This window comes from Cyrtonyx montezumae, unplaced genomic scaffold (assembly GCF_038088225.1).
Source record: "Cyrtonyx montezumae isolate F1298 unplaced genomic scaffold, pur_monq_1.0 scaffold_3, whole genome shotgun sequence".
Lineage (NCBI taxonomy): Eukaryota > Metazoa > Chordata > Aves > Galliformes > Odontophoridae > Cyrtonyx > Cyrtonyx montezumae.
In genome coordinates, this window is record NW_027072034.1 from 52,571,579 (window position 1) to 52,583,806 (window position 12,228).

The 12,228-nt window shown below is 43.9% G+C and overlaps 1 protein-coding gene across 1 annotated transcript in view; it reads left to right on the forward strand.

Annotated features, from left to right (window-relative positions):
* The first annotated feature begins 308 nt into the window (after nt 1–308).
* The window catches only part of TSPAN7 (tetraspanin 7), an 84,416-nt gene continuing 72,496 nt past the window's right edge, over nt 309–12,228 (forward strand). The window contains exon 1 of the mRNA XM_065741562.1: nt 309–426. Coding sequence (XP_065597634.1) covers nt 346–426 — 81 coding nt within the window. The 5' untranslated portion in view covers nt 309–345. The remainder of the gene's footprint in view (nt 427–12,228) is intronic.

Below are 12,228 nucleotides of genomic sequence, written 5' to 3' on the forward strand. Positions count from 1 at the left end.
CTGTGGCAAACCATTACCTCACGTTGTATCACTAGTCACCTAGAGGCAGACATCCCCCACCCGCCCCTTCGCCACATCCTCGGAACGCTATTCGGGACGGACTCCCTTCGGGCACGGCGGCCCTAGGGACGCGACGCCTCAGCGGCCGCCCCGAGCCCCGGCGCCCCCTGGCGGCCGCAGTTTGCCGCCGGCGGTCCGGGGGCGGCAGCAGGCGGCGCGGTGCGCCGCGCGGCAGGGCGAGCCGAGCGCTGAGCTCACCTCCCGCTCCCCCCGCCTCCCTCTCCGCCTCCCCGCCTCCCGCCCGCCTCCCTCCCGCGCCCAGCCTGCAGCCGGGAGCTCAGTATTATGGCATCGAGGAGAATGGAGACCAAACCCGTGATAACGTGTCTGAAAACCCTCCTCATCATCTACTCCTTCGTCTTCTGGGTGAGTCAGCCGCCCGCCGCGGGTCACCCCCGCGACCCCCAGCTGCCCGACGGCGGGGCCGGTGCCGGGAGCCCGGGGCGGGCTGTGCGCGGGGCTCCGCGGGGCTGACACCGCCGTGCGTGGCGGGGGGGGGGGACGCGGGTGGGCGTACGTCCGTGTATACAGATGTATACGTGTGTACACACAGTTATACACGCACGTATTCTCTGTATGTACGCACAGATACGTACACATCACACGTATACACCTAGGCACCTATATGTATATGCATATACATATATACGTGTGTGTATGTATTTTTTGCTTCTCCACCGCGGGGGAAAGTTGCCGGAGCGGGCGGATGAGGGATGGAGCCGCGCCTGCCGCAGCCCCACCGCTCCCAGGGGAGCCGCGTACCCCCCTCCTCCCCCCTCCACCTCCCCCCGGCCCGGTGCTGCGGGCACCGCTGGGAGATGCTCGCCCGCTCGCAGCCAGCTTTGGGAGGGGGGGGGGGGGTTCTGGGCTCTGCTGTCCGCCGGTGTAAAGGGAGCGTTTCGTAACGCGGCTCCCGCAAACCGTTTTTCTGACCCAGATGCATTAATTGAGTGGCAGCGATTGAGTGCCGGGGAGCCTGGATTTGCGGGCGGCCCCAGAGGCGGGAGATAGCCGCGTTGTCCTGGCCTGTTACTCAGCAGATCACTGACATCAGCAGCATATTGTGGCAGCAATCTGGAGATTAAAGACCTTTTAATGGTGCGCGGTGACAACATGGGATAATGGCCCCACTGTGTACTATTAAAGACCGTAATCTGTGCATCATTGATGCGATAGCTGAAGCGAATTTGTCACTGGCTACTGAGGAAAGCTGATTGCGTTTGATCGTTGTAATGGCTTTATGCTGGAAGAAGTGGCTGTGAAATAGAGTAACTGATTTTCATTATTCTGCTTAAAAATGTCTTCTAAACAAAGACTTTGCTTATTCATTGCAGTAATACTTTGTATCTTTATCCTCAAAGCGTGACTCTTCCTGTTGGACTTGTAGGCTTTTGCCAATGAAAACCCAAAAACAGAACCGAAAGCCATTCTGCTCCCAGCAGGACCTTGGCTGTGACCCACACACATTTAATATGCCCACCCTCCTCTTTTTTAACAATGCTGGTGGCACCCACAGCGGCTTTGTGTGAGATGGATAGGGAGCCGATGTCCTCTGCTGGTTTGTTGTTGACAAGTGAGTCCCCTGGTTCCAGTCTTGATGGGGTAGGTTGTGAAGTTCATGCACTTACTACAGTGGAAGGATTTGCCCCTCACTGTGCTCTGTTCTCACCAGATCCACGAGAGGTTTCTCAGGAACTTCGGTGAATTTGGGGTGTCTTTTCTCATGAAGTCTTTGCAAAAGTGACCACAGTTATTATCTGTAACACCCTGACCAAACAGAGGGCTTCCATCATCATGCCTGTTGAGCTAGTGCTTATCTCATTAAAAAAGAGAGAAATGTGCGTGGAACCAAGCAGCTGGCTGAGGGCTTTGTGCTGTAAGCTGTGCTGATGGCAAGCCAGTTTGGCAGCTGGGACCTCACAGGGCAAATAGCACAGCTGAGCTCTGGCCCAGGCCCTCGCGGTGGTGGGATGCTTGGGTGCAAACCCTTTTCCTCCTAACAGGCTATTTCTGTGTGACCCAGTGTTCTCCATGGCACGGCTCCTCTGGGCACCTAAATCTCAGCAGCTGTTGGTGTTTGTGTGTCCCCTTCCTTGAGCCTGAAGGAGGAATATGAACAGCTGGAGACAGAATCCAAAGTAGTGATATTATTTTTCCATGATGCTCTATGTTGCATCTGCTTTCCCAAGGCACCAACCTAGGGAAACCCAGGCAGATCTCAGTGGGAGAAGTCGGCAAAGGGCTTGGTGAAAGGGCAGGTTGGCTGACAGCAGGCTCTAAATCTCTGTCATTTGTTCCTCCTTTCAGGGTAGAAAAACAAAAACTCATTTATGTATTCTGGCCTTTTTCTGGGGTTTGAATCAACCCCTTTAGGATAAATTAGAGCAAGCTGCACTTACTGCTATAAATGACAAGGTGAGAAGGGGTTTCTGTGCATCCAGTGAGTTGCTTTGGAGCATGGACAAGAAGCTCTCTCTGTTTACACTGATTATAAAAGAAGAAAACCTGTGTATGCAGACTGTCCCTATCATGAATGATAGTTTATCAAGGTTATGTCTGAATTATGTTTTCAGTCATTGGGTGAAATGTGTGTGGCTGAAGGCTTTTAATGTAACTATTAAACAAGACTCCACTGACTACACATAGGGGTGTCAGTGTGGTAATGAAGAGATGTGGCTTATTCACATTTTGTACTGCGTAGCTCATTCCTTTCTGAATAGGTTTTATTTAACAGGATTTGTTATTTTGATAGCTTTCTCTTCTTTCCTGCACCGTGTTTGCCTACTTCTAACCATAAATGTATCAACATGGTAGAGAAATTCCATAAACAGAGATAACAAGCTTTTTATGTGCTTGTATGTAATGTTATTCATGGTGCACATTAATGCCTGAGGTTACCGCTTTTGGTCCTTCAGGGACATAGTAATAAAAATTCAACAGCTGCTTTTTTTTTTTTTTTTTTCCTCATCAGAGTGCTGCACTGAATGCATCTGGTTTGGAACCAGTAGATTAAAAAAGGCAGTAAAAATGCTGCTAGGTTGTTAGCTTTTTCTTTCTTACTTACTTTCTTTTTGTTCCCTTTTGGGTATCATAAATTGCTTGCTTAGCAGTCTGAGATATCACCTGCCTTATTTTTAAGGGGAAGGTAAATTTTGGATTAGAATTCAAATTGAATTTTCTATACGGGAGTGAAATGTTTAAGCCTTTTATTTATCCAGATCTTTTGATATCTTAAGATGTATGTGTTCTTAGTTTTTGTCATTGTAAGGGCTTTGAAATGTATTCTGCTATCAAGTTAACAACCTGCCTTGGAGTGTTTTGGGAGGGAGTTTAAGGGCAAGTCCACTGGCCCTACAGTCAGAGGGCTGCAGAAAGTGGCTTTCATCTTCTGTGCAAATGTTACCATTGTCCCAAACAGATCCCAGAGCAAGTAGTTAGTTCTGATTTTAGGTCCTATGAGACACTTGGCACTAGAATGAAGATTTTGGTCATACAGTTCTGCTAGTTTGGGGGATTGTTGAGGTTAATTAATGCCATAACAACATACTAGTAGTGTTTCAGGTAGTCTGCAAGGCAGATCACTGACGAAGACTGATGTTTGATATACTGAATTAGGTTCTTAGAACTTGGTATGTCCTTTGAAATGTCATAAAATTGAGACTTGAGATACTTGTTTATAATATCAGTTGTTTTCCAAGTCTTCACTGATTGGGAAATGACCCTGTGCATCCTTGTATTTCCCTGTTGGAGGTTGGTAGGCAACCGGATTGCTGCAGGGTGTGACAGGAGGGGTAATTTTAAAATTACCCATTGGAATCACCCATTTTAATATACTCAGCCTTCCTTGCAGGCAGTTCCTCTGGTTGCCAAAGGGATGCTCTGTCAGAACATGTGACATAAAACATGCTCAGTACCATGAGGGCTGGTGTGTGTGGGCTTCTTTTTGGAAGAGCAGCCCTGATTTTCCATCTTCTCACAGGCTTCCAGAAAAGGAGGTCAGCAGCTGGGGGCCATCTTGCCTGCCTCATGTCAGCTTCTGGGGCCTCTCTTGATGTTGCTGCAATGACCTCAGCATGGAAGAGGTAGCATTCACATCTGGTTTTGGGAGCTAACTGAGACATCATTTGAAATCCAGAAGGATCTGACTTTCAAAAGTGCACATTAGCCCCAACATGATGGATTTGAAGTGCCCTATTGTTTGGACACAAACCTCAAACCTTCCCTCCATAAGTCAGTTGTTTCCCCTTCAGTTCTCATAATGACATACATGAAAGATTAAAGATAATGGTGTTGTGAGCACAGTCTAAGGTGCTTTCTGTTTGCTAAATAAATAACTGGATTTAAAAAAAAGAAGATAGCTCCAGAGTCAGCATTCTGAATTTCGTCTTGAGGTACTGTATGTGAGCTGTTAAATCACAGCATGAACCACTGCTGGATCAGCTGAGGTGAGCACTGAGTCAGCCGCAGGAGCACAGGTGAAGGCAATGCACTGTGTGACCGGAAGGGGTGCAGTCTGGCTCCACCTCTCCCAGACCCCATTTAAGGGCTGATCACCCCATATTCCCAATATTCTATTCTGTTTGTGCTTTGTTACAATTAACTTTGTAGAAAAGCCTTATTTTGGGGTGTAATTGGTTTTACTGTTGACCAAATGCTGCTTCTTACCTTGCTGTCTCTGAAACTCAGATGATGCCTTGATGAGGTACTTAATATGCTTTTATCTCAGAGTTTGTATCAAAAACATCTATCTTGGGGGTGGTAATTTTTTGTGCAGTAGATCACTTTGGACTGATAGAGAGGGATAGTGCTCAGCTTGAAGTGCTTCAGTTATATTTGGGAAGGTATAGGCTGGCTTTGTAAACAAGCCATGATAGAAGACCTTGATAGAAGACACAGTGGTGTGGAGTAATACATATGTGTAGCAATTATCACTGTCAGTGTAGTGATCACTACTGTCTGTGTTCACTTCTGCTTTAAGCAAACTGCTGCATGGTCTAAATAATGTCAATAAAAATTCTCAGAAGAGTGCTCAGGAGGTCTTGTTAGTACTTCTCATTCAAGAAAGCAATAGAATCCTTTTTCCTGGATGCTGGCTCCTGTTAGCCTCTCTTATCAAGGAAATGGAGACAATTACTGTAGATAAACCTAGGGAATTTAAAATGGATCCAAGCATCTGATTTGATCTCTCATTATGTGAATATTTGTCAATACCTCGTGCTGCCAGGAAGGTAAATTAGATTACATGGTACCATTAGCTGCCTTCATGCCTGGATTCTTATCGTTTCTTCTGGTGTTGCAACTATCATACAAATTTATGTGCAAATGAATTAATAGATGACTATCTAGAAAGGTTGTTACTGCATGCATGTCCTACAAGCTTACTCTTTTGTAGAAGTATCTCCTTCAATCTTTTGCATGCTTTTAAGTCCAATGCAATTTGTTACAGTGATGCTAGCTTTAGCATGATGTTGAATGTGTTCTGCATCCACCAAGCCTGCAGGTGAAAATCCTGTTGGCCTCTCTCCAGTGCAGGCATCAAATGTTTAGAAGAACGACTTCAAAAGTGATGACTGAGAGTAGGTAACAGTTATAGTAAAGTCATTTTTATTTGCATAGTGCTGTTTCTTTAGGCTCATCACTATTAATTATTATTTAATTGTCTCCTAGAGAATAGATCATTCCTATCTATGGAGGAGGCCTCTTTCCCATTTCAGCTCTCTTGCACTTGAGTGGGCAGATGGTTTGCATGTTCTACGCTGTGCCTTTATAGCAGTTCTGGGTTATGAGAGGGAAGCATTTAAATTTCTTGTGTACTGAAGGGCCTCTGAAGCACACTGTGAAGCATGGCACGCTCATGTCTTGCTGGATTACTGTTATTTCATAGAGTTGAGCTGAGAGAACAGGCCACAGGACTTTCAGGATAAAGGAACACAGGTGATGCTGTTAATATGCTGCTAATATTAGTTTTGCCATAATTTCCATGATGCATTTTGCAAGATGTTTTCTAGATATTCTTTTATTTTCTTCCATACTTATTGTTCTCGGGAGAGTGTTAAAAACCTTAGAAGGAGCAAGTGTGCCACAAGGAGCCCGGTCTGGGCAGAAGGCTGCAGTTGTGTCTTGTTGTTTCCTTCTGGGAGTTACTTTCTGGGAGCTTTGAACAAAGCAAGATTTGGGTTTGGGCTGTATGTGGATATGGGTGGATTAGCGTGAAATATTTTTGTTTGGTTGGTTTGCTAAAGAAAACTGGTGGCATGAATAATGAAATGCTGGACTGCAGAAGTCTGTGCATCTTGGGAGAGGGTATAAGGCATGCGTGTATGGTGCAGGAGGGGGGAGGCAGGGTTGAGACCCTGTGAACATCACAGTAAGAGGGGTGCTTACATTTCCCTAAAACTTGGAAGTGCAGGGAGACCCCCTGATAACCACCTGGCGTTTGAATATAATTTGGATGGTTTCTGGTGGGTTCCTTTGTCTGGCATTGACTTTGAAGTGTTCAGAAAATCTCCTTCAGCATTTTTGGCAGTAGTATGCGACAAAGCAATCATCTTTCTGTGATTGTATAAAAAAAAAAACAACAAAGAAAAAGGTAAACAGGAGCTGAATCAAAATTGAAAACATCTGTAGAGATAGTCTCTCAGGGATGGACCCGGTTTAAGGACAAAAAGACCTGAAAACTGCAAAGCTTTTAAAGAAATGAGAAGTTCTGGAATATGCCAGATAATGTTGATGTTCTTCTTTGGACCTAGCTGTTAAACTTAGGCCAGTTTATAGCATCACCAGCTGTCACGGGATGTGTTGAGTCAGCCTAACGCAGAGAAACCAAGGCTCGCCCTTCTAGTGATGTGTGGAGTGTGCTGGCTTCAAGTCATGGCAGGGAGCTGGGGCCTGAACCAGCGCTGAAAGACAGTAGACATAGAGAAACTGAATCCTGTGGACACTTTCTAGACAAGTAGATAGAACAGAAAAGATAGGAACTCAATCTTCTTGCATGCTCTTCACTTCAATAGTACTTAATATCTAAATTGCTCTAATTAGGCTTGGAATGATAACATAATTAAGTACGTGTCATTTCTGTTTCCCTTTGAAAACAAACAAGAAACCAAAATACCAGTAAGTTAGTCTCCATATGTTGTAGATGGGTCTGATTTCTGCATCTCAGTGCAGTGGTCATTTCTGCTGCTGCAGCTGCCCCAAGCTGGATGTGGTGCCTCCTGCTCTGTGACACACATTTATTGTGGTGTGGTTGCATTTACCCTTACCATTTATGATATTATTCTATGTTTAGATTTATTTATTTTTAACCTCCTCTCAGTTCACTGATACTCAGGAGTTGGATTCTGATCCTTTATGGGTCTCTTCCAACTCAGGACATTCTGTGATAATGTTTGGATTTCATCAGAGCATTTTTCTATAGCTGCGTTTTTAAGTCAGTTGAAGCAGTCACACTTTGCAATTGCTAGCTAGTGTTGAGATCAGCTTGCATGTTATCTGGGACTAAATTTCCTTTTCATGTATACTTAGGGGAAAGTTGCTGAGTTAAATTTTGTCAGCAAAATGACCTAGAAGCTTAAATCCATCTCCTATGTCCCAGAAAAAACTTACACTATCTATGCTTCACCTTCAAACTTCAGTTTTTATTTACAGACAAGTGCAGTTTAAAGACTCTCACGGGAATTGAGATCTTGGGGCACTGGGAGCTGGCTAGCAGAGTGGTTCAGTATTGTTTCCTGTAACAGAAAGGCCAAGCCCAAGTTTATTCCTTGCTGCCTGTTCTCATAAAGCAAGGAGCAATACAGAGCAGTTGGATCAGGAAGTACTGGCAGAAGGTCATACCTTTTAAGAAGAAAAAGATATATGTTCTTCAGGGATGGCATTGCTAGTTTATTTTTGTTCTGGCTGGTGAGATCAAGGCAGCACACGGCCTCTCCAGGAGGCAGCAAGAGGTGGGTGTTTGCTGGGTGTGTGTGTGGGATCACAGAATCGTGAATCGCAGAGTGGCTTAGGTTGCAGGGGACCTTGAAGGTCATTGTCCTCCAACCCGTGCCATGGGCAGGGCTGCCCCCCAGCAGCTCAGGCTGCCCAGGGTCCCATCCAACCTGGCCTTGAGTGCCTCCAGGGATGGGGCACCACAGCTTCTCTGGGCAGCTGTGCCAGCACATCACTGCCCTCTGAGGAAAGAATTTCTGCCCAACATCTAATCTAAATCTCCCCCATTTTATTTTAAAGCCATTCCCCCATGTCTTATCACTACCAGACAGTGTAAAAAGTCTTTGTGCAGCACTGTGTTTGGGCAGGCTTCTTTGTTGTTAGGCTTCTACGTAAACACTTTCTTATGGAAAAATATTCTTGCTTTAATTCCTTTCTTATTGTTCTCCGTACTTCAAAGCAATGCTTTTGTTGCATGTCTTTCCAGTGTGGAAGCAGCAGGTCTGTGCTTCAGGTCCCCACGTGTGTGCTTGGCAGTGGGATGAGGCAGTCTGTGCCACAGCCCAGGTGCTTGCTGTCCAGAGGAGTGGCGTGATGGAGCCTGGTGATTACACAGAGTGCTGCAGTTAGGCTTTTTTTTTTTTTCCAACTGAAACTAGCAACAAAAATAAAACCTCCCACCTCCAGGAGTTTGTGTTTTGTAAACAGCAGCTTCTTGCTTTCTTCTGTGAAACATAGTTGTCCTTAAAATAGATACATCTGTGGGAGAGAGAATTTTCAGCTTGTGAAATTGTGCAAAAGGCTACAGAAAAGTTGCCTTCATTTCTGTGAGCTGGCACTATATGCTTGCAGTACTTAGAGAGATGTATGTTCATCAGTTTAAAACAAATTCAGTCCCTGTTTTACCGAAACCTGAGCATGCTGCTCCATAGCTATTTTTTAACAGAAGTATCAGATTGAAAGTATTCCCTCCTCCCTCAGACACTGACCTCAGATTGCCGGGACCAGAAAGGATTCACCCTTGCACCCTGAAGGATATCCAGTGTTACAGTAAGGAGCTGGGCTGCTTCCTAGAGCAGTGCAATCCCTAAACGAACAAGGACATAACCAAGCCATGACTGTTGAGCTGATTTATTCTTTTAATTTCATGAAATGCTGAGCTTTGCAGTTTCACACTAGGTGTTAGACCAAAATGTCTTCCTATTTTTTTCCAGCGCTGTTGAATATAGAAGACCTAAGATGGCAGATCTCTCCATCTGAAGGATATCAAGAAGAATTTTGAGATCCTATTCTCAATCTTCACTTTTAGTTACATTCAAGCTAGTAATGCTATTAAAAACAAACAAACAAACAAAAAAACACCTTTTCACCAATGAGAAAAAGTTAACCATTTTTTGCTCTAGTAATGTTCACCACCAGGTCAGTTGCTCACCCAAAGCAGAGTTCATATGGCAGTCATGTTTGCCTTCTGAAAGTTTATTTACTCTATATACTCATGCAGTAGTGGTAAGGAAAAGCATATGATATGAAATTATATTTTGAGAAGTATTAAGTCAGCTGAGGTGATGACTGCACGTTGGTACACTGAGCTTTGTCCATATGAAATGTATAAAATATCTTGCAGAGTCATCTTTCTCTGTGGACTGTCCTATGAAATTATGATTTTTTTTAAGTTCTCTTATGCTTAATTTTCAGGTATGAAGAAACACAATGTTTCTCTGACTTGGACACCAGAGTTCCTATAACTCTTGTTCCTTTTTCTTCCTCAAAATAAAGCTGGTAAATGTAACCTCAAACTTGCAGTGCTTGTTGATACTTGGTCTTTTCTGAACTCAAACTGTTTTGCCATATCTACATAGTTTCTGGGGAGTACAGGACTTGTCTGTCCTGCTCTTCCATCTTTGTGGGTATGACTTCAAAGTGCCGAAGCTGTTGTATAGAGAGGAGAACATAACTCATTCTCAAAAAAGCAGGTTAGAAGTAGCAGACAAAAGTGTGCTGTTATTTATCATTGACATACTGAGTAGTTTCTCGGTTTGCTGGGTCTTGTGATGCTAAGGCCAGTCTGCCCAATACTGATAAATTGCAGCAGAGAGCCTGTGGCTTGCCATGGCTTTGTTCAAGTGTTAGTGGGAGAATTAAGATTGAGGTTAGAAGGGTTTATCACTCGTTCTTGTGGATATCACAGCAAGATAAACTTTTTTTTCCCCTTGAATTCATAAGATGGAAGACTTACAGAGTTCTACATTCTGTCTCTGGACTTGCCCTTTGATTCTGCAGTGCAGTATCATTCTGCAGAAAGATCTGGGTTTCTCCAGGGGCTTGGATGGGCACCAAAGAAGGCAGAAGTTTGTGTAAAATATTGCAGCCTCTATAAAAACAAAGCCTAAACTGAAGAACACAAGAGCAAAGTACTCAACCTGTATACGTGTTGGTGAGACAGAGTGCACTGCGAGATCATGCCCAAGTCAGCTGGTGGATGAATAAATACTGGGTATTCTGACTGGAATTGGAGGGCATGGCAGAGTGAATGTTCTTTGTATTAAAATCTGGGGAAAAAATGGGGCCTGGAAGCACCTGATAGGTTAAGAAGGTGGGGATTTTTTTTACAACAGTGATGGTTATATCTTACATTTTTTTTCTGTTCATAAGAAGCACTGGGTAATTACTAATGGGAAAACAAACTCTTCAGATTTATTTACCAGTGATAATGTGTAAAAAATAAAAGTAAAAATAATTGTTATAACCTTATTTGAAAGGGAGATAACAATGCAAGTCAAGCAAGATATCTAAGGAACAGTTTGACAGCTGAAGTGGGCACAATTTTGAATGTTATTTTAAGTCTCTGACTGTAATCATTACTAAATAGTAGCACTCCCTTTGACATCTTATTTCAATTGCAGGAATAGCAAGTTGAAATAAAAATTGAATTTTCCCTGCTGTTAAGGTAGTTCGTAGACTGCAGGAAATATTTCTGAGAATTCTAAATACTGCTTGTGGAAAGAAATTATTGGATGGAGCAGTTGGACGTTCTGAACTACGAAATTAACAGGCTGTAATGCTTCTTTATTCTAAAGTTGCATACAGAATGTGCTGCAAAGAGCCCATCAGGTTGCTTAGTATCTTTTGAGAGGGAAGAATGCTGCCAGTGAATGGCAGTAGACCCCCAACTCAGTGGGCATCCACTGCTGGGAATGACCTGGGAACCTTTCCTGCCCTCACAGACTGTGCAAGTTCTGTTGTGGGGAAAAATACCGATTTCCTTTGTGTAGAGATTAATAATGGTTTCCTTTGAGAAATGAAGTGCTCAGTTCTGTAAATGGACATCCACCTCTATTTTGAAAGGTGATTTGGCTGATGAGTAAAAACAGTTTGTTGACATGCTTACGCCAGAGGAAGGAAATGGTGTGCTAACTTAAGAATATCCTTGTCCTCTTTCTACCAAGTGTCTGTGATCTGTAACCTCCGTGGTACATACCAAGTGTGGCAAGTGGAATCAAGTTTAAATGTTGACCTCAGAACAAGCTAGTTCGCGTATTTTATCTTCCTGTGAGCATCAATGCCTCCATTTTACTAAAACGAAGCTCTGCTTAAAGATCAGTGTGAAAAATCCTGTGATCTGTACATTCTGATGGGATTTTCTGAGTGAGATTGCCAAATGCTCCTAGAAATTGGGCTGCATTCTTAACTAATTTGTCTCTAATTCACGTGTGAAATTGATGCTATGACAGCTGTGAAGACTTCTTGGCAGTTTTTGTAGATGAATTTTAATTGGACAGCAACAACGTGCAGTCTTCTTGAGGACAGCAGCTCTCTGGAGTCTGCCTCAGTGCCTTAGTGCGTTAGTAAAAGTGCATTAGTACCTTCTTCGGCTCAGGCCGAGTTCTGCTGGGATGGACAGAGGGAGGCTTCCAATCTGCCTCTGAAAACCAGAGCAGGTTGTGGGGATAAGGCTTTCAGATGTTATTGTGCACAGGAAGTATTTAGTCTGGGGATTTCTTCAAGAAGAGCAGGGTTTGTTTGCACTGAGAGCCTATTCTGTAGCCTATGCAATAGATCTTTGCATTTTCCCACACCCACAGTGAGACGTGTTGGGAAGAAATTAATGCTCAGTGCATTTGGTTTTATGTCAGAATTAAGTTAAGGTCCCTCGCTGTCTACAGAGTACTGTGTACAAAAAAGACAGGGATCTCTTGGAAATAGTTCAACAGAGGGCCAAAAAGGTGATGAAGGGCCTGG